At 48.1% G+C, this 22,281-nt stretch overlaps 1 protein-coding gene across 1 annotated transcript in view; it reads right to left on the bottom strand.

Moving 5' to 3' along the window:
* Window positions 1–1,657: 1,657 nt before the first annotated feature.
* Window positions 1,658–22,281, bottom strand: part of IGDCC4 (immunoglobulin superfamily DCC subclass member 4) — a gene marked incomplete at both ends in the record, with an annotated part of 82,393 nt that continues 61,769 nt past the window's right edge. The window contains 12 exons of the mRNA XM_080626542.1: window positions 1,658–2,185; window positions 3,782–3,946; window positions 10,466–10,700; window positions 11,207–11,312; window positions 11,783–11,920; window positions 12,325–12,495; window positions 13,303–13,430; window positions 14,108–14,291; window positions 14,623–14,730; window positions 19,012–19,245; window positions 19,832–20,005; window positions 21,422–21,559. Of these exons, the coding sequence (XP_080482668.1) occupies window positions 1,658–2,185; window positions 3,782–3,946; window positions 10,466–10,700; window positions 11,207–11,312; window positions 11,783–11,920; window positions 12,325–12,495; window positions 13,303–13,430; window positions 14,108–14,291; window positions 14,623–14,730; window positions 19,012–19,245; window positions 19,832–20,005; window positions 21,422–21,559 (2,309 nt within the window). The remainder of the gene's footprint in view (window positions 2,186–3,781; window positions 3,947–10,465; window positions 10,701–11,206; window positions 11,313–11,782; window positions 11,921–12,324; window positions 12,496–13,302; window positions 13,431–14,107; window positions 14,292–14,622; window positions 14,731–19,011; window positions 19,246–19,831; window positions 20,006–21,421; window positions 21,560–22,281) is intronic.

The raw sequence follows: 22,281 nt of genomic DNA on the forward strand, positions 1-22,281 counted from the left end.
AGGCAGAGACAGGCTAAAGTAAAGATAGAGGAAAGTTCACCCCATACCAGAGAGCTAGGCTGAGAGACACGTCAGGAATAAGCACAGAGTCACAGGGTTGAGTTTCACATCAGACTGGCACGAGAGCAAAGATTTGATTTTCATTGTTAAGCTCTGGTGGTGCTCAGCTCTTAAAAACCCAAAGCCTCAAAACCAAACCCACTTTGGCTGCTTTGGACTCTCAGAAGTGACCGGAAAGTTTCACTTGCTCATCCAAAGCCTTCAGCACATCACTGCTTACAGAAGGCTGAGAGCTGCTCTCTGGAAATCAAAATCATGAGAGATGTCTCCACTTGGGCACAAAACCCCCCCAAGAAAGAGATGTCCCCATGGTCCCTGGTGACTTTCCCAATTGCTGGACCTTTTTTCCACAGGGTCACAAGGTGGTTTTGCAATTGCTGGTTCTTGGTTTTCTCTTCACTAGTAAAAGCTTGTTAAGCAAAGACAGATCAACATCCTGCCAGCTGAAGCAGTGTCCTTTGGCCCCCTCCTGCAAAACAGAGTCTTATGGAGAAACACAACCCAACTCTCCAGCTGTAGGGAAGGTGTCCTACAGCACTACTTAGAAACAAAGCAAGAGAGACACCAGATCTGCAGCTCTAGGCATTAAAAATGAGTCAACAACCAGTGCAAACGTGTTCTTTAGAAAAAGGCAGTACAAGAATAAGTTAAAACCTATAATGGACCATTAACAAAAGAGTACATATACTGCTTTTTCTCCAACAGACATGAGGTAGTTGTGTTGTTAGGGAGGAAAAAACAAAGAAAGAGAGAAGGAGTAAAAATGCTACTCTATACCACACACTAGTCCACTTTATAAAATTAAATAATATAAAGATGTTCCAAGGAAATAAAAATACATGTTGTACATTAAAAGGACAGACATGTACCTAAAATATTAGGTACAAGAACCTACATAAAACAAAGTCCAGGTTGGTGAAATGACCCAGACACTGAAGAAGGTTCTATATAGTACAAGTTGTTAGAGGCACTCGTAGAGTGTGTAATAAAAGGCCACTACATCAGCCTGCAAGTAAGAGTTCCTGCGGTAGCGCACAAAGAGAGCCTTATAATCCTTTTAACCACGGGAGGGCAGAACAGGCTGGTGGTTACAGCTCACTGAGTTCGTTTCCGTTGGCTTCCACCCCCTCGTGGGACTCCTCTGTCAAGATCCATCCCAAAGCTGCGAGGCAGTAGGTAGTGCCAAGGCCTGGTGAAGAGACAGTTGAGAGGAATCACTCGGTGTACCCTGCCTCTTCCCAGCAGGAAAAGACGTCGTGCCAGTCGCCTGGAGGACTACGGCGAAGTGACAGCCCCAGTCTAACACTGAAGGCTCTGTTCTAGTCGTGGTTTCACGTCAAGACTTTGGCAGATGGCTCAATCCTGCTCCCACCAACACCAAGTTACTCATCAGCTACAGCGGGAAGAAGATGGGCCCTTACCAACCTACCTACTGATTTCTTGAAGGCGATATGTACAGCTGACAGGTTCGAATCCTGTTCTGGTGAGATGCTGTGCCTTCTTAGCTCCTGCTGGGCTCAGTGAGTCGAGGGCATGCAGCACCTCACAGGGACAGGCCCTTCCGGCTCTCCCATGATCAAAATCAGATTAGTTCACTCTAATGGTTGTGGACACATGCCATGTTCTCAGATGCTGAGGATGAACTGGTTAAACCAGAGTTACTACAGGGAGGGGCCTCCTCTGGGGCTGTGGAGATCGACTGGCACTTGACTGGCTGCACATCCTCCTCACCTTCCCGGACAGAGTCTGAATCTCCACTCTCCACTGAATCCAGACTTTCTCCATGCCTGTGGAAGCCATTGGTGAGCCCAGTGCAAACAGCCTCTGTTTTGTCAGTCTCTTCGTTGGTACCTAACAGCTCATCCTGGGCCTGGACCTCTGAATTGCCCGTGCAGTGCACCACCACTTGGCTGGTGTCCTGCTGGGTGCCGGGAGAGCTGGGAAGAGTCACCTCTCCAGAGGGGAGCTCTTCAGGCTCCCGGTCCTCAGTTTCTGTCTCTTCGCTCTCCAGGGTGTGCAGCCGGGAGTCGTGGTCTCTGTCAGAGGCGGAAAAATCAGAATGGACAATGACCTCTGCTTCCACTTGGTGGAGGTTGGCTGGAGGGTGGCTTTTCCTGGCTTCATTCTGTTATCAAAGAGGGGGAAAATAAATAAATGCAAGGTAAAGTACATGAAATCCAGGTAATTACGGCTGTGACCCAACCAAGCACTGAAACATATTGCCTTTTAATCCCATAGAGCGCAATGGGATGTACACATGCCTCTATAAGCATTATCTTGATATGTTTCTCAGAGCTGAAGTCTTAAGAAGCATCTCAAATCACCTCAGGATCATTATTCCTATTTTACGTTTGGGAAAGCAAGTCCCACGCGAGTGAAGTGATTTGTCCACGTTTCCTGGCAGGATGGAGCAGCCATTCCAAGCCTCTGTCAAAGATCACAGTTCTCAAAACTCTCCAGTCTGTTTCCATATTAAGGACCAGATTTCCAGATGGTGAATGGGCAGCTCACTAAGAAACTGGCTTCTGAGACAGCTCATGATACAGACCCATAAGAAGATACCTGTGCTCCCTTCACTTCCATGGTTTAATTTTGGCTACATAACACAAAATCCCTGTTTAAGAGACACGTTATTCTGGAAGCTCACAAAGAGCTCAGATTCTGGGCTGAGTGGGATTCAGTGGCAAGGAGACAATTCAAAGTAGGGAAGTGATACCCCACGTGTGATTTGCGCTTTCTGTTGAAGCCAACTTTGTGCCTCATTTACATATGTTAACACTTTTCTCCTTTTGTTGACAAACCCTGATGGGTAAGCTGTGCTGTAAACGGTGCCCTGTAATTGGGTTGTGAAACACTGACTTGACTCTATCCACAATGTTAATTACATCCTGCCTATAATTGATTTTCACACTAGTATCTAGGAAGGAAACACAGGTCGGTTACTTAGAAGTATTTGCTGGGGGTGGAGGGTTTTAAACCAATAACCAAAGAAATCTTCTGGTCCAGAGTCAATCTGAGCAGTGTCAGCTCCGTATCATGATCCTTGTACAAACTCTCCCCAGCACAGGAGAGTGCATGTATTCCAATGAGGCAATATGAGAAAGAGGATTTCCTCCCAGTCTATGCACCCACCTAAAGAATACAAGTGCAGTGGAAATTGCTCTACCCTATCTGGAAAAGGAGTTTAAATCAACCCTTGATCTTTGACTCCTCTTACACTCTGCAATCCCTCCTTCAGGCGAGCACACTGTAGATCTTAATGACTGTGCTGTGCACTGCAGCTCCTCACTCACTCCACAGGCTGCCTGATGCATGGCCACAACAAAGCCTCAAAGCTGGAGCCTGGCTCCAGGTCCTTGGGAACTGAGACTGCCACAGCCCTGCTGGCACCCGAGCTGTCTGACCCCTCTTGACCACCACCAAAAGAACAAGCCCACAGCACAGGCCCTCAGGGGCTGGCTGGAGTCAAGACAGGGAGATACGGGAGAGATGAGGCTTTCAGTGATGCTTGGAAAAAACAAATGGCTTTTACTCAGATTCCATTAGTCTCACTGGCACACACTCCTATAGCCAGGGAAAAAGAAACAAAGCCCGTGATCAGCCAACTAAAGCCAGCTTAGAGAAGAAAACATTTTCTCCTGTGCTGCAAAAAGGAGAAAGGGAGATTTGGAACACAAATGGAGAAACCACATCAGAATACACAAGTCAATAAGACACCCACCATCACGGCATCATAAACCAGAGCTTGTAACAAAAGCTTCTGTCCAGCGCCAGAGGGGAGCTTCAGTGACCCGTTCACAGCAGAGAGTGGCTCTTTGGTGATCGTGTCTCCGTACCTGGCGATGCTGTTGGTCCAGGGCTGGTTGCCTGATTTATGCCATGAAGTCTGCGGAAGAAAAGTGGGAGGAGAAAAAATCCAGTTATCACTGATACAGATTCTGATCCTCGTCAACCTGAAATGAGAAGCAGCTTGAAAGAGGGAAGTGCAAGCTGGGACAATACCACAGTGGTCAAAGACACGAATTAAATGTTGACACTTCTGATGGCATCAAAATACAAATGCTCACTGCAACAGACTCACATGATCGCTCCATTAGAACAGACTTCACTGCTCTGTCCCATAGTCTGATACAGAGCAAATGGATAGAAGTTGCCAGATGGTTCACAACTGATTACATACAGGCTTTCCCCTGATTCTCATCTCAAATTTTGAGGCCAACAGTTATATCATAGAATCCCAGCCTGGTTTGGGTTGGAAGGGACCTTAAAGCTCCTCCAGCTCCAGCCCCTGCCACGGGCAGGGACACCTTCCACTGGAGCAGCTTGCTCCAAGCCCCTGTGTCCAACCTGGCCTTGAACACTGCCAGGGATGGGGCAGCCACAGCTTCTCTGGGCACCCTGTGCCAGCGCCTCAGCACCCTCACAGGGAAGAGCTTCTGCCTAAGAGCTCATCTCAATCTCCCCTCTGGCAGGTTAAAGCCATTCCCCCTTGGCCTGTCCCTACAGGCCTTTGTAAATGTGCCTCTCCAGATTTCTTGTTGCCCCTTTTAGGTATTGTAAGACTGTTATAAAGTCTCCCTGGAGCCTTCTCTTCTCCACTGGAATCAACTCCCTGCAAAGCTGTGAACAACCAAAAGCAGTATGAACCTACTGAAAAACACCATGAAGCTGGAGAGGAACAGGGCCAGTGGAAATTTGGAGCTGACCGATTCCAGTGTTCTCTGTAGCACCAGTGATGCTCTGGAGTATGGAGAGGGACCCTCACCTGTGTGCACTGGCACGTGTGCTCTGGTGAGAGCTGAAGACAATACTGAACTGCTCACCCTGCAGAGCAGACAGATTTCCTGCTCTAAGGCAAGGCTTGGGTAAACACTGCCATTCCCCACCAACACAGAGGCACAACATTGGGGCCTTATTTTATTTCATTATTTAATTATTCTCTTTTTTTGCAGCAGACCACCAAGCAATTCTTAGCTCAGCTTTAAGTCCCCTGGGCAACCAGTGTTACCTTGTTTGTAGATCTAATTAAATTATATGGGCTGAATGCAATTTGTTCTGGGTTCTCTCAGCTTCCTCTTGCAATAAACTGTTGAATGCACACCTCTGTGTATGGGAAATGTGGCCCTTTAAGAGCCGAAGTTATTTAACAGCTCAGACTATTAGTTCACAGGCAGAAAAGCATTTTCTTTCCAGGTTTTGATTTTATTGGGTTGTCCTGCAGATACCTGAGCTCAGCCTTGCTACTGACTCACATACACACACACGCTCGGATTTAAGCACCAGTTATCTCTAGGCTCATTGCACAGATGTTTCATGTTGCCTGGACAGAAGTGAGAGGCTGACGCAAGGCTAAAGTGAAGAGAAAATCCTGACCTGATGCAATTGTGAGTGTGCATCCGCATACAGAATACTGCTGGTGTGCGCACGATGGCTGTGTAAGGTGAAGATACCGGGCACATCTATTCAAACCCACCGAGCACCTATTGCTCACCGCCAGGCAGGAGAAACTCAGATTTCTGCTCTGCATATGTGGCTGCTGCTTAGGCCAGATCCATTCCCACAATAGCCAACGTAGCACGGGGCCAGCTGAGATGGCAAGGAGATTTCTGACATCAGCCTGACCTTGGGTGAGTCATTTGACCTCCTTGTGCCTCGGTCCATCTGGCTGGAAATTAGGTAGAAATACATGAGCAGATGTTGTGTGTGAGCCAGGCATTCCTAAGTCAGCTATTTAGCAAGAAGCAAATGCTACCTCATGCTGTTGGTGCTGGCAGAAGGCGCATTAAAGGGCTCATGTATGTGCTGAAATACTGCCCGAGCACCCTGTCCACCCTGACTCAAGCCACCAAAAAGGCTCGACACCTTGTGAGAGGCAAAGCAGCATGACATCCCAGCACCAACGCCAAGTTGTAGGAGCTTTGCTGCTGCTTCAGGATCAAACCTTAAGAAAACAAGTAGCAAAGGGCCTCATTTATATGACAGCACCCTGCAGAACAGTGACATCCAAAGCACTGTGGATATCACACATTAGCTAATTTAGAGTGGATGCTGGAGGCAGTGTCTTTGCCATTCCTCTCTCTGCAATCCTCAACAATATATTCCGAGCCAAGAGCATTCCCTAATTGCTGCTTTTCTAAGTGGACTATCATTAAACTACACTTTAATAGCAAGAAATCAACCAAGCGATCACACAGAGCTCACAGACAACAAGGAATATTGCTGCATGTGAGTGCTCAAGGAACATGTTCGATTTGCCTCTGCTGCCATCTGAGAGGCTTTCTGCAGCTCCATCGCCGACTGATGGCTTCTGTGCCTCTTCCAAGGAACATACGTTACTGAGCAAATACTGCCTGGAAGTTTCAGCATTGAACCTACACAAATATGCACACATGCACACAAATGTGTGTCCTAATATAGATGCTTACATGCGTATTTGCCATCAGAAAGAGCTGAGCATCATATGCACACGCACACACACACACAGAGCAAACTTGAAAACCTTCTTGCAGGCATCTTGTGAATACAAAAAACGTGGAAAGAAACAGGCAGCTCTACTGCAATCCCCCATGGACCATCTGTTAGCGGAAATGTCAATCTGCCATGTTTACATAGGTTTTGATGACTCTGGGAACAGCCTGTTCAGCTCCGGCTGAAATTGGCTGCAACGAAGAACAAACTTGTTTTGTACCAGTTTGCAACTTTCAACAAACAGAAAAAACCCATCAGCCACACAACATGGCCTGGATCCCACATGTTGTTCAAGCACACGGTGTGTGAGAGGGGGGAAAAAGCCCTCTTGGGGCTCAGCCTCTAAGGTTGAGCAGCAATTAACTCTAGGTCTGTTTTCAGCGCAGACCTGCAGAAGGTCTTGTAAGCCCAAAAGCTTCCCTGCTTTTTAAAGCAGTATCTCTTGGTGCAATAAATGATACTATTTATTCCTGCTCAAGAGGGGCTAGTGAATGGCTGAAGGAAGGAAAAGTTCTCTTGGATTTTACAATAGAATAACAAAGGCAATGACTGTCAGTCTAATTCCAATTTAAAGACGGAAAAATCCCTTTGTCAGTTCATTGCAAACACAGGAATGAAAACTAATAAAAACATCTTCCAATAGAAGGTGTTTCCATTACAGCTAAATCCTTATCAAAGCAAACAAGCCTTTTCATTTTAGCCTTTTTATAGTAACTCCGACTGGTAAAACTGTGATTCAATAACGTTACCTTTCCAGTGACAAGTAATGATTTCATGCAAATATATGAGCTGAGAATGAACATGTAGGAAATGCTGATCTTGAAACCTTCCCTGCTTTATGAGGATTATTTAAACTAGTTTGAAACCCTGTGCAAAACAAGGCTGGGGACATTGCAGATGTGCCCAGCTTTTACTGTCATAGCACAGAGAAAGGATTTATTGCTGAATGGCAGAAAGCATCGGTGTTTGTTTTCCATGCTGAAAAACTTCAACACGAACATGACAAACAACCCGGGTAGATCCAAGTTCCCTGATGTGTAACAGCTTTTGCTCTCTGAGTCACGGGGATGCTTCATGGGGGAGTCCCACAGGGAAGGAGCGGGGCAGCAAGCAAGGAAGGTTCCAGCTCGCAAGAAGCACAACAGCAAACATTTCCAAGCCAAAACACTTGGGTTTGGCTTCATTCAATGAAAAGCTGAAATCTTCCATAGAAAGCAGATGCTTTTTAACATTCTCCCCCACCCCCTAAATTGCTTGGCCGAAAAGCAGCAGTGACAGGGCTGTCTGGAGCACAGCCATTCTATCATCCTCAGCCCATCTGTCAGGGGGAACAGAGCTGCAGCCCCACAGCCTGTGCATTACAGTGCCATTTAAAACACGGGTACCGGGGGCATCGGTCTGGGGGTCACTTGAAAGGCAAAGAGAAGGAAATCACTTGTCAGTGTATTTACATATCCTTGTGTGTGACCACTGGGAAGCACATGGAAAGGAAGGAAAAGGGATTGCTAAATGGCCAAGCATGCTCCTGCTCAGCCATTCCATGCCCACAGCTTGGCTGCAGTAGCACCTTGCTGTCCTGCAAGCAGGGGCAGTGTGGCTCTGGTGGGCTGTCCAGCAGCATGAAGACTGTCCCACCTTCTCCTTCTACTGTCCTGCACCCCCAGCATTACCTGTAACAGCTCAAGAGGAATCACTGCCCTGTGTTTGAAGGAACTGGCATCTTGACTCGAAAACAACCAAGGGGACTTCTCAAAATCCTTGCCTGCAATTCTCTGCAGGAGTCAGTTCAAATCTCAGTGCTGTTAAAGGCTTTCTGCCCTTGGTCTCACTGTTCTTCAATCCCCACACCTGCAAAGTGACATTCACTTGCTTCTGACTGCTCATGGCACAGGGACAGTCCCTTCTTTGGGTCTGTACATCTCCTAACAACACAGAGCCTCCAATCTCCACTGGAACCTGGGGCTGCCACAAGAATAAAACCACTGAGAATAATTCATGAAATGCTAAGTAATGAGCCAGCATGTGAAAAGCCTGCAAGTGCAGGAGCAGCTGTCAGTGCCACTGCTAATGGCAAGTGCCACCCAACCAACACAAAACAAGTTTCAGGAATGTAACTTGAGGATGAAGAGTCAAGCAGGCAACTGGAGATCACTCGGGCCTGGAGCTGCCAGTTCCTTGGCATCACAGCTATGCAAACCTGTGCAGCAGCAGCATCCAACCAAGAGTTTGTCCCAGCCAACAGCCTGAGCTCTGTGGTGACATGATACAGTGTTAAATGAAAGGGATCCTTGAGACATTTCTCACTCTCACACTCACAACTGCTCCTGACTGACTTATATCTGTTGTGAGACGGGGTATGTGAGCACCGGTCTGAGACCCGCAGCGAGGGAGCAGGGCCGCCTGCATGGGAGCACATCTCCCTCCAGTGCCCGCTCCCAGAACAACAGCCTGTTGCTCCCGGCCACTCGAGCTCTTCTTCACCTGCGAGGTCATCCTCACCGGTCAGCACGGGTGACAGCACTGCTCTCCGGGTGGCTGCTCTCAGTGATCCCTGCTTCCCTACCCATATCCATCAAAAAACCAAGCTCTTTATTCTGCTGGCAAAAGGCCTCAGAGAATTTCGCTCTCAGTGGCCTTTCCCCATTCGATTTCGTGGACAGAGACTCTGCAGCCACAATCATTTCACTCCTAAAGCTCTGATCTCTGAACTGGACACGGTTGTCTCTGTGACACTGGGACACCCAAGCTCTCAGGAGAAGCAGCCTGACCTTGGCACTGCCTTCTCTAGCTCCTGGTTTGCGCACATGAAAATCTTGGTGTAAACCTTTGCGGACAGGATTGCTGCTTTCGAAGACAGATCTGGATGTGCTGCCCCCAGAAAGGCCTCCCAAGGGAGGGAACTTCCCCCCACCCTGACCTGTTCTCAGGGTAAGTCACATCCCTGAAAACATTTGGTCCTCATTTAACAGCTAGAGCTGTAGGAAATTCCTCACACTCTTCGGCTTGGGTCCAGTCAGGCAGCTTCATTCCAGTGAAATCCATGGATGTGGTTTGGCTGCAGAGTGCCTCTCCTTCAGCTCAGTGCTGATCTGCTGCAGCACTTAGGGTGGCCAAAAGTGTGGCTTCAGCCCACAGGACTACTAAAGCCAGCAGAAGATGTTGTGTTTCCAAAAGACCATCCCTGCACCACCGCCAGCAGCCAGGCTTAGCCAGGTATCCTGAACTCACCTTCCCCCAGTGACACACAAGCGCATCATGGAAGCAACCATGAAATCCCATGTGCTCACAATGCAGTTGTTTTACTGAACCTCCTAATTACTTTACATGCTCTCCCTGGGCTACAAAGAGAGACATAAACAGATTAACTAAATTAGGCCAATTAAAGGTTCCCTAATGGAATGAAATGTTTCAGGCAAGCTGGAGAGAGGAAATGGGCAGGGAGGAATGAAAGACAATGCAATGTCAGGCAAACCACACAGGGCACGAAAAGACTGCTTCAAAAAATCAGGTTCACAAATAAAACACAATTTCATCTCCTGCACATCTTCAAGGGTATTCCAATATATATGATATTTATGGACAAAGATCCTTATACTGTAATTTAAAGAGCATCCTGGAAGGCAGAGCATCTACTGCAGACATCACACAGGAACAGCACAGCTTTCTGCAGCAGTAAGCTCGGTAGCTGCTTCTCTGGGAATGAGGGGTCACTGTCCCAGGAGATGACAAGGGGTGGGAGATGGCACTGAGATCCCCAACTTAGACCTAACAGCCAAGGCTGAGCCAGTTTGACAGAGAGGGAAATGCCCAGCACCAGCCTGCAGCCAAGACTCTGCGGAGCCAGGGCAGGATCAGACCTGGCTTCCCAGCAGTGACACACCAAACAAAGGCTCTTGCCTAGGGTGGGAGCCCAGTCACCACACACAGGGGTCCTTACCTTCCTCTTCCCATGGATGATGTCCTCAGGGAGGCTCGTGTGGATGAGGCTGTGCACTTCTGTCAGTTCTGTGATGTCCCCTAGGGCCACGGGTGCATCCTCTGGGAGCGGGGACATGAGGGACTCCAGCTCATGTGAGTCCAAGGTGGCACTGGGAGCTGCTACCCCTTGCCTGCTCCGGTGGTAGTAAGTGTGGTTGCCAGCTGCCTGGGAATCCAGGCCTGGAAGGGCTTCCCTGAGGGAAAACAAACAAGAGCTCATAACTCGCATGAACCTCGCTTTCCTCTGTCCCAAACAGCCCAAGCCTCCTTAAAGCAGCCTGTCAGTCACTGGGAAGTCTTTCATCATTTTCCCAACTGGAAGTTAATAAACCCTTTCCAAACATCCTTAGAGTTGTCCAACCTCAGAAGCAAAACACTGCCCGCAGTAACAGACACAGGTAATAATGCAGCAAACAGTATTTTTTCCCTTTTTTTCCATTCCCTGGAAGAAAAAAAAGCCCAAACCAACCCCAAACCTATGAGTGTAACAATGAACTACTGAGAAAAGCAATCAGTGAAAACGCTGTACTAAATATGTTTCTTAGCCAGCTGCACTCCCAAAACTCAAGCTTTGTATTAACTGATGTCACACACCGCATCCCAAACAGCCCAGCTGAGCACAGGGAAGGAGCTCACATTGTATTTTGTGTTCTTCCACATCAGCCTCCTTCACCTCCTGCAAAGATGAGGTGGCACCTACCTCTGCTTGCTGTTGCGGAAGCTGGCACACATACAGAAGAGGATGCAGAGCAGCCCCAGGCAGACTCCCACAATGATTCCTGTGACAGAATGGATATCCAGAATATCTAGCAGAGGAAGGATAGAAACATCATTTCAGCTGCTAGCAGGAGGAAGGTACAAAGTGGTTTATGTTCACAGAAGCACCAGCTTCACTAAAACCAATATGTGATGCCTCTATACACATAAAGGAAGAATATTACTTGCCAGTGACAATTCAGAGCATCTTAAAGCAAACTGCCATCTCTGCACATTCATTAACTTCATGCTACGCAGCCTAACAGAAAGGCAGCGAGATGCAGGTTACATGTGCCCTTCCATAGGAGCCGGCATGGGGAATAGTGAGGGAGTTTGGCTGTGGGATGGGTTCTGGAGCTGCGCATCTGAGCACCCTGCCGTGATCCTCTGCACTGGCCTTACACATCATCGTATCTTGCATCCTGTGTAGTGACATCAGCGTGACAAACAGAAGTGCCACTGCTGACAAATTGTGGTCTTCAGCAACACAACTCACACAGGACAAAGGGGAAATTCGTACCAGACAGCTTCTCCCGGAGGGTGTGCACATCCTTAACGTTTGAATAGGGACCAGATCCCACGACTGTCTTTGCTCCCATCTTGAAGAAGTATCTGGTATCACTTTCCAGGCCGTGCACTTCAGTGCTGAAGATATTTCCTGATCAAAAGCAAGGCAAACAAGGTTTAAAATGTGCAGTTTCAAGAGTATTCAGAGGCTGCAGCAAAGCAGCAGTGGAGCTCTGCTGGGCCCTCAGAAGTGAGGGATTTTGTGTCATGAGCTCTAAGAGATAATTCATACACCTCTTCAGTATTAATGAACTTGCTGCTTAAAGAGCTGACAATACAGACTGCATGTGGTGCTGCTGGCATACGTTCTCCTAGGAATTACTGCCTGTATCTGCAGGACCTCTGCTGGGTAATAATGGCTATTCCAGCTTTAGACATGTATGATTTCATGTCTCTCAGTAGTTGTGCCCCTGGACTCTCTCATATGACCAGGAGCAAGGCCCACCATATACTCCAGGACCTGGGGGGGTGGTATGGTACCTCAAGGAGGCTCACCTTCACGTGTCAGCAAGGTCCACATGTCATCTGGCTGCGTGTTGTTGGCGTTATAGAGGATGAGGTACTCCACAATGATGCCATTGGGCTCAACAGGGGGGCACCAGTGCACCTGCACAGCGTAGGGGTTGAGCGGGTGCAGCCGCAGGTCAGAGGGAGGAGTCGAGGGACCTGGCAGACACAAGATCCAGTGTGAACAGCAAAAAACAGGAGAGCATTCAACCAGCAGGGCATGGCAACTGCTCTGTGTCTTCTCTCAGTGGTTCCACAGCCATGTTTGCAAGCAGGGACTGATGGGCAACCTGGGTGACTGGACACCTCACCCAGACAAGCTGTGGAGAGTGCAGAGAGGAGGCTGCTTGAGCCCAGTACAGGGCAGGACTTATGCATCACAGCCAAGCAGCCAAGGGAAATGTAACAGTCCTGATAAAGCCACACAGCTCAGTCTGAGGCTGTGCAACATTGCTTATCTTTGAGAGAATATTCCCAGCACATCCTTGCTCCTTGTTGCTTCCTTCTCCATCTTCCCCAAAGCCCTGCTTGCACTGCACCTAGTCCCAGCTAAAGGCAGGACACACACCACCTCCAAAGGCCATCGCTGCTGCTCTGTGAAGCTGAATACCAGAGAAGCTGTCATAGAGTAAGGAGCTAACCCACTGCAGATCCAGGGATCATCTCTCTGCCTTCCAGCCTTCACCAGGCCCGAAGCTAAGAAGCAGAGGTCCTACTGGAACAGCAGGCTGGGCAAGGCACTCTTGTTCTGACAGTGACATTCAGCACTAGGGAGGACCTAGCTCTTAAGCAATGCACTATCAGCTCTCTGAACCCAGAGACGATCCCACAGTAACAGCAATCGCAGCGCTCCTTTAATGGGCTTGGGAATGCTTAGAGGTTCTCAGCATTGCACATCAGGAGGGATTTGACAGCGATTCAAGGAAACCCAGGAGAAATCAGGATTCAGTTCCCATGAACACTCACGGTCGGGCAGGGTGAACCGCTCCACCACGCTGCCGAAGGGCCCATCGATGCCAACGCCATTGGACTGCACAGCAAACTCATACCTGGTGTAGGGCTTCAACCCACTGATGAGAATGTCTTCATCCGAGCTGCCAAGAGGACACATTCACAAGCCATGAACATTAGATGGCTCTCCCACCTACTGTCACCTTGATACCTTACCAGGAACACTACAAGATTACCCCAACTCTTACAATGCTGATTTTTCACCTAAAGCTCCATCTCCTGCAGTCATGTGTATACAAGAGCACTCAGCTCCTACCTACACAGCAAAGTAGGTTCCCAGACTCCAAGATCATTTCTGATGTACTTGCAAAGAAAAGCTTGAAAACACGGTCTGGTTATAGGCTAAACACTTGCACAGGAGTCCAGACTTAAAATACATCCTCAATCTGCTTAAACTCCAGTAATTGTTAAATCAAACTTGCAAGGACCATCTCACATGAATGCTTGAGACTGGCCACAATTACACTTGGCCATGTTATTAACTGGGAACAAGCATGTAAGGTCAAACAAGAGCAGAAAAGATGCAGAGACAAGCCACTAAATGATCCCTCGGTGTTCAAGTCACAGACAAAACCCAGTGCCACATTTCAGCACGTATCTGTATCTGTGTATGTATCTGTGACTAAGGCAGATGCTTCCAGCAGGTGAAACACCCAGGGTTTTGCTCAGTACTTCAACTTCCATGTAGGTTTCTCCTGCCCTATGTTTATTCCTGACATGAGCAGTACATGGCAGATGAACCCTTCACATCCCTCTTTACCTTGTGTAGTAGGTAACAAGAGAGGCATTTTTCAGGCCCCAGGGGCTGAAGCGCACGGTGTAGTTGACAATTTTGACTGTTGTGAAGTCAGGTTTCTTCCACCTGAGCCATATGGAGGTTGAGCTGTTGGACTCTGCATAGACTTGGACTGGAGGCAGTGGAGGACCCTTCTGCACAGGAGGATCTGTGATGCAAGACAAAAAGAGAAAAGATATATGGTGACATACATGATAGTAAGGCAAGGGACAGCCATCAAGGACACAGGCCATCCACACCCAGTATAGGAACAACCTTAATGAGAAGGGAGGTATTACGTTCCTTTCTCTCCTTCCCAAGATAATTCCTCCAAAGCAACCTGCAATGATTGCCAAAGGAAGTTCCTTTACATTGGAACCTTCCCCATTTTGGTATTGTTCTTCTTGAAGTTCATCTTCTTGTAACTAATACTTCTACCCTTCTTTTGAAGCCACATGCCAAGCAGAAGAGACAGACAACAAATGAAGGACGTTCCTCACCTACTGCTGCTGCAGGTGCCTTTTCCGTTTTGCCCTTCCAAACCGCTGCGTAACCATCTTCGTGCTTATTGAATGCCACCAGCTTCACCTCATAGAGTCTCCCAGGAGCTGGAAAAATCAGTCAGGGTTTGTCTGGGGTTATTTTGGTTACCAACCCTCCCAGTTAGACAAGTTTGCTTTGATCTGACTGGCTTTTCTCACCATCCACAACAGCAGCTTGAACAGAGCTGTATTTGGCAAAATATAGCAGGAGTCCCCCTTCTATTTACAGGCTTTCACATTCAAATGCCATCTCACAACTGGTGAGGGAATCATCACAGCTACTCCCTAGTTCTCACCTTTTACAGAAACTATCAGCAGCAAATGGCCTTGCTCCAGCCACCGAGGGTTAACCAGTGTCCTGGCCTGCAGCACATCATCTCTGCATCTCCTGAGCTTTCTCCCTTGCAAACTACTGATGAAACCTATGCACAGTGACTCCTCTCTCCCCCACAGAAGTGGATGCACTGCACTGTTTATGCGTGAGGAGTGAGGACATCCTCCTCTCTCCAAAACGCACCTCCCATTTCTAAAGTCCTTTCTGATGTATTCACTGCTATGAGGATCTTCCTGCCAGCGAGCCCCCACACTCCCTGTTAAGTCAATGGCAGCTTTTGTTGGTGACTATTTGGCCTCCACAGCAGTTTCTTGATTGAGAAAAGCCACAGTGCACAGAAAACCCACACCAGAAACCTGAGGGTGCTCATTACACTCTTCCCATCAGCCATGCACTCTGTGGGGAACCCCACACTGAGCAGCAGGACAGGGTGCTCTGTGTCCAAGCAGTGCCGCCCAGGTCCAAAATTCATTTATCTCTTTCCTCTGGCCTCTGCTCTGTTAAGTAACATCTAAGGGAGTTATAAGGGAGATGTTTACTCGAGGAAACAACTTGGGATATACAAAGTTCTCCAATAAGACACTTGCCAACTTCTCCCTTCAGCAGCCAGCCCATTCAGAAGCTCAGTGAGACCAGTCCAGACTGTCTCTGACTGCAGTGCATTGATGAAGTTGGTTCATTTGGGATGTGCCTATTCACTCCCTGCCCTGATAGATCACTACTCTCTTTGCCAGGCAACATAAGCAGCATAAAACCTTCCTTTATTGATGCCAATTTCATTTTGACTGTGCTGATTATGCTCCCAGAGGCTAATGGTACCAATTACCGAAGGCTCCACAACACACGGTCACACTCAGAATACAAAAACAGTTCAGCCACATTTTTCTCCCCAAAAGAATCCCAAAAGCAAACAGAGCTTTGTCTGCCCCAAGGCTCCTGATCTGCATTTTCACACTCCCCAGCCACAGGAAAACATTTCAGACCCACACAAGGGAGATGATACCAAAGAGCACTCCGTGTTCAAACGGCTGGGACCACGGGCTTGGTGGAATAAAGAACCCCACAGCCTGTTCCTTGTCAGCACATGCACTCCGCCTCCTGCCTGAGCATTTGGCTGGGACTCGAGCTCATCGTGGATGATGTGATCCAAAACGATGAGGAAGAGCTCACAGATGTGATGCAGCTGTGGGCAGCTCCTATTGGAGAAGTGAAGGACAAGCTCTCCATCTCCACCCCCAGGTAGGATCAATACAGCAGCCACTTACATGTGAAGCCAGGGGAGCTCTACTACAACACCAAGCAATTCACTTTCTGAAAATAGGGGTATTTTGGACTTCTCAGTCAGAGCCTTGGCTTCAAGTTTTATACACAGCCCCAGATGTTCAAGCTCTTAGAACATGCAGACATAAAGCTCTATCAAGCTGTCAAGAAGCTAGTAGGCAGCATGAAAACAGATGTATTTCAATGCATTCCATCATACATTAAATATAAGCAGAATAATCTAGTCCAGATCATTGCAAATCACTAATCTGGATGACTGCATAATATATCCAATATGCTAAATATGGTGCTTCATTCAGTTTTTCAAGGTGTTCACATTGGCCAGACGCCATATGCCATACTTCCCTCTAAGTGGGAAAATACCCTGATCTCCAGGGAATCATTCCCAGAGGAATGCAATCTTCCTTCATGGGAATGTGGACGAGAGGATCAGATCCTTACTGTTTATTTTTCACGTAAATCATGGGCCTGGTAGTTGCACACCTTTATGGAGACGAACTGCTAGAACATGGAAATCAATGGGAATTTCTCAGGGAAAAGCCCTCCTGCTGATTCAGGACAGCTCCTTTTGGTTTTGTGGGCTCATGACATTGCTGTATCTCTATGTGCCTCTGAACAGCTGCCCTGCTTTCTCACAGGATTTCAGCTCATACCTCTCAGACAAGATACAAGGCATGTCAGTGGTATCATGCTAAGGAGACATGGTTTGCTCCAGAGGTTTGCATGAGCACGAAGAAAAATCTTCTCTTATTTCAGCTTAAATGGAGAGAGCAGAGTCATTACCAAAGACAAAACCAAGAAGTCAGATGTTGGGATCAAGGCAAAAGATGAGGATTGTCTGTGGGATAGAGGAGAGGTGATGGACAAAGCATGGCTCTGTGTTGGTGTAACTGTTATGCTGTTGCTGTGAATAAAGAATAACTGTGCTCAGGAAGCTGTGTCCAAAGCTGCTTTCTACACACCCATCCACCTCTATCTGAAGTTGGACCTTGTTTGCACTGCCATAGTATGCAACCATGCCTAAGCTACAGCCTGTATTCCCAGTGCTAACCCTGGGGTTTCCTAACATGATTTCTAACACTGGAACAGGCTTCCTAGAGAGGTGTTCAATGCCTCAAGCCTGCCAGTGCTTAAGAGGCATTTAGACAACGCCCTTAGGAATTTGCTTTAACTTCTGGTCAGCCCTTCGGTGATCAGAGAGTTGGACTCGGACATCCCTGAGCTGGGAAATCCCTAGGCTGACTCCCCATCAGGCAGTGTGCAGCAGCACAGATCACACTAGGGCTGCCAACCTCCCCTGAGCCTGCTACCCACTCTCATGCAGATGTAAGTACCTGTACAGGGTAGCTCCCCAACATAAAACTAAACCCATCTAAATCCCAACCATTCCTCCTCCTCGTTGCATGTCCAGGCCCCTGCCTTTCTCAGCACAGCCAGATTCCTGACCCCTTCCTTCACTGTACACACGCAAGAGCACATCATTCGACAGTGCAAGGGGGAGAAAAGAGAACATCCACGGCTCAAAGAAACCTGAGACTCTCTTCCTGACACAACGATAGCTGATCCGTAACCACCACAATCATAAGGAAGCCATTAAGGCCTGACGGACGCCCAAATTTAAGGAAGTAATTACAGAAGAACAAGCAGCCTTCTCAGCATCATCGTGCCAGAGCATTTGGAATCAATTCAGCCCATTCCTGAGTCCCTCTGCTAACTGACTTGCCAGTGGTTAGAGCAGCGTGATGATGTTCACATGTGGTTTCCTCAGTGCAATAATTACAGACCTAAATTCTTCAGAGAAACTCATAACTGTTAACACTCTCTCACTGGCAGGATGGCTGCAATATAGCTGGAAACCTACCTAGCGATGACACAAGCTATCTTTCCAGGTGCTGCAGTCTGACCTTTACACCATGTATAATACACATGCTGGATGTACAAGACGAACCAGCACAAGAAACACCAGCCCTGCAGTCTCAGCTCACTGGGCACTAACAGGGATGAAGCATGAAGTGAGGGATGGAAGGACTCTAAGAAGTAGAATCCTGTTTCAAGGATCTGCCATGACTCTCCTCACTCTCCATCCTGTATCCATGAGCAAATCAACTAATTAGTAAGATCAGAAACATTAACTCCTTATGGGAAGTGCTAAGCTCAGTTACCCAGGCAGGCAGATCTGACTGTGGCGCAGACTTGTTCTCCAGCTACGGACACTCACTGTTCTGTCCCTTTTCCTTTAGGGGGAGGTGGAGGAGAATACTGATCCCAAATTAGTATGCTGGGAATTAACCCATCTCTGCATTTTAATACAGAGAGGTTTCAAATAGCATGCAATTATGGAGCTTCTTCAGAATACAGACAGAAGGAGAGATCATCATCCTGACTGGAGATTTTAATCTAGGCCCTCTTTATGGCGACACAATAAAAACACTAATTGATTCAGATCCATTTATTAGTGTATACTAAGTGTATTAGTAGCCCTTGGTTAAAAATACAATCCCTGCTACACTGACATCAGAAATGCCTGTGTTTTAAACTCTGCTCAGAGCAAGCCCCAAACATCCCAAGCCAGAAATGATTCTGGGGGCTCTTAAAACAGCTCACATGGTCCTGGTCCTATGTATTAGCAACCAAGCAGACAACTCTTGGAAGCATCCCAAAAGACTGCTATAAAGTGCAAGACACAGACCCTGGGTTTCCACACCAACTACGAAGGGATGGAAGCAGCTAACCTAGGCGAGTCAGCTCGTACTGCTTCACTTTCTTCTTTAGCTTTATGGGTCCTACGTCCCAGCTCTCATCCTCAGCACCATCCAGAGGGTTTTCATCGCTGATCTCCTCTGGGCCCACTTCTCGGTAGTAGAGCTTGTAGCCAGATATCTGGGCATGGTTGGCTGGGGGCTGCCATGTTATCAGCAGAGACTCCATCTTCGCTCGGACTTTCAATTCTGTCGGGGCAAATGGAACTAGAAGAAGAACAAGACAAGAGAAAAATGTTCAGCCACTTGTCTCCATTTCCCTGCTCTACTGAATCCTTCCTGTCCTTGATGGTGAGGGAGAGGTGTGAGGAAGGGCTGACTGTGAACTGGATTGCTTCCACTGCCTGGAGAGTGGTACAGTTATGCTCTGCTGTTGACTTTACCAGCTGGGTGATGCAGGAATGAACAATGTCACAAAGCCACTATGGGAGTTTCTCAATGTATTCTGAGATGCCACCATCTTTAACACTGCTGAAGCCTGCCTTGGGCTCAGCTCTGCTCGGAAGAATTGTCCATCCACTCCCAAATGTTATAACATTAGGGTCTGGGAGTTGTATTTCTTTCTTCCTTAAGAATTTTCACAGCTGCACACGAAGGCAGGAAAGACCCTCACCCAGGCAAGCAGCAAGACATACAGAGGTTGCTGAACAGAACGATAAAGGTCAGTGCTTTGGTCTAACCAAAACCAGCAGCTGTAATTCCCTAATGAAAGCAAGTATCTCTGATTATGCCTCAAGTTCCCCAGTGTCCTGCACACCCTGCCCCAAATCCCAGGCATTACCCAGCCTCCTACCATGTGTCTGGTTGTCTCTGTCAGGAGTCCGGTGCTGGGTCCACTCGGAAGGGGCCCCGTAGCCCACGCTAGTGCTGGCCGCGATGCGCACTTTGTACACTTTGTTGGGATGGAGCGAGTAGAGGGTGATTTGTGTCTCATTTCCACCCACCTCAATGGAGGTTACCTGATCTGCTGGAACCAAGGGGACACCACTGAAAACAGTTTTCCCACTCAAAGTGAAATTCAGCTTAGAAGAAGCCACAAAGCCCAGCTACCCCCACATGGCCTGCATGCCTCGAGCTGGCTTTGCCCTGTGCAATCTCATGCCAACCAGGAAAAACTAGAGCTGAAGACTGGGCAGAGCTGATATCCTGACTGACAACTCCCTTCATCACATTCAAATCTACACGTTGCCTTCAGCACCACTGCGCCTGCCTGGAGGGGAGCTGTCAGAAACCTTGCTGCTGATGATGTGATGGCAGCACACGTGCTTGCCAATGGGAGCTGACTCCAGTGCTTCTCACTGCTGTATTAAAATCCTCACCTTAATTTGAACCAGAACTGTCCAGCAATCTTGCTCTCTGCAGAATTCACACCTCCACTCAGGCCAGGCTGAGTTTTTGTATCTCCGTCTTCAGCCCTCCCAAGTTCATAAGGGAGATAACAGGAAATTTAAACTGAGAATGGCTTGGGATTTTCACTGTAACAACTCATGGGTCTTGCTGAAGATTCATACTGCATGTTTGCTGAATGCAAAGGTCTTGCTTTGCAGCTTCACCTGTTGTAAACTCAGCCGGGAGCACTGTCCCTGCTATGCAACACCATATTGCTGAGTGTGAGCCCCGGACTGCAAACGTTGCCAAGGTTTTACAATGCCACAGAGCCACATGCAGGCTCAGAGTGAAAATCAAAGAGCCAGGACTCACAGCACAGACCTGATCAAACCCATGGGAGCATGTCCAGCACTTCATCACACTCCCCACCCTTCCCTTAGCAAGAATCATGACCCTGGGAAGTGAGAAGCTGCAGAGGTTTGACGGGTTTAAGAGCAAATACCCAGAAGGATTTGCAAAGCCACCCCTCATGGAATTGGAACAGCCACATCCAGCACAGGTAAATGTTACCATCTCTGCTGAAGGCTTCTTAGAGTGTCTGACAACATAAATAAACCCAGATAAAACTCAACAACAGAACAACACACCCTGGCCAGGATACTTGCTTTTTTTTCAAAAAGGATCACTTTGATTAGATTCCATTTTAAAGGAATAAAATGCATTTACCCTTCTTCCCTGACCAGCACAAAGCTCTTCTCCCAAAACACACAGTGCAGATGGCACCAAAGGGTTAGACATTCATGGGGCAGCACAAACATTCAAGCCCCAGACCATTTCCCTGGGGACACAGGCTCCTCCATGATCACAGACGGCATCTCAAAGGAGGGTGAAGTAGCACAGCACCAGCACTGCTGTGACCACCACCAGCAGAACAAGGCTAACAGAGGGCTGTTCTCCTCCCTTGGATAAGAAGGGGTCCCTCTGTCCCTCCTCCCCTCAAATGTTAACACTGCTGCCGCAGAATACACAACCCCCTAAATAGTGTTTTCCTCACCTTCCTTGAGGGTGCAGTAGTCGATCTTGTACTTTGTTATCTTGCCATTACTCAGCTCTGGAGCGGGAGGCAGCCATGTCACACGGATGTCACCAGGAGTCATGCTCGACAGGGACAGCTGAGGGGCAGCGCTAGGAACTGGGTAGAAACAAGGAGAAGTCAGCAAAGACCAGGACAACACATCTCTCCCACCTCTTGGAGTTAGCTGGAGGCCACTACCTGGTCCTGGCCCTGAGACATCCACTGGTGACATGCTCTCTGCCCCAGGGGGAACCAATACCCCATAGCTCTTCAACAGCTCAGAGCCTGAGTGTGGTGTCTGGGGAGGGGAGATGGTGGGCTGCTCAGCTCCAACAGGCTGATCACTGCTCCCTAGGGACCCCATGTGCACTGCAAACTGGGCAGGCTAGCATACACCTATGCATACATACATGCCTATGGAGCATGAAGGAGACACTAAAGGAAATGGCTCAGAGATCCAGACTTCAGCCTGGGAATCCCCATTCCCTCAAGAATCACAGCCCTGCAAGCTGCAAGCAGCTTTCATGCTTTCAACTCAGCTTTTCAGGCTTCAGACACATACATGTGGGACCATGCAGTTCACTGTGTCAGGAGTATTAAAACCACATCATGGATCCCGCAGCATAGCAGGGGTTTGGATGAGGTCTGCCAAAATCATCACTTCTTGCCTCTGTCCTGCAGTCTGTTGAAAGCTGTACATGTCCTCCCCTGCTGGGCTGCTGTCCTTCTGGCACTCTGCCCTTACTGTTTGCAAAATGCTACATGATAAGTGGTAAAATCAACACAAACTACTGGCTCTTAAGGGATCCAACCTCCAGGCTGCTCCCACCCCTACAAAT

Source organism: Psittacula echo (genome assembly GCF_963264785.1).
Source record: "Psittacula echo genome assembly, chromosome: 10".
Classification (NCBI taxonomy): domain Eukaryota; kingdom Metazoa; phylum Chordata; class Aves; order Psittaciformes; family Psittacidae; genus Psittacula; species Psittacula echo.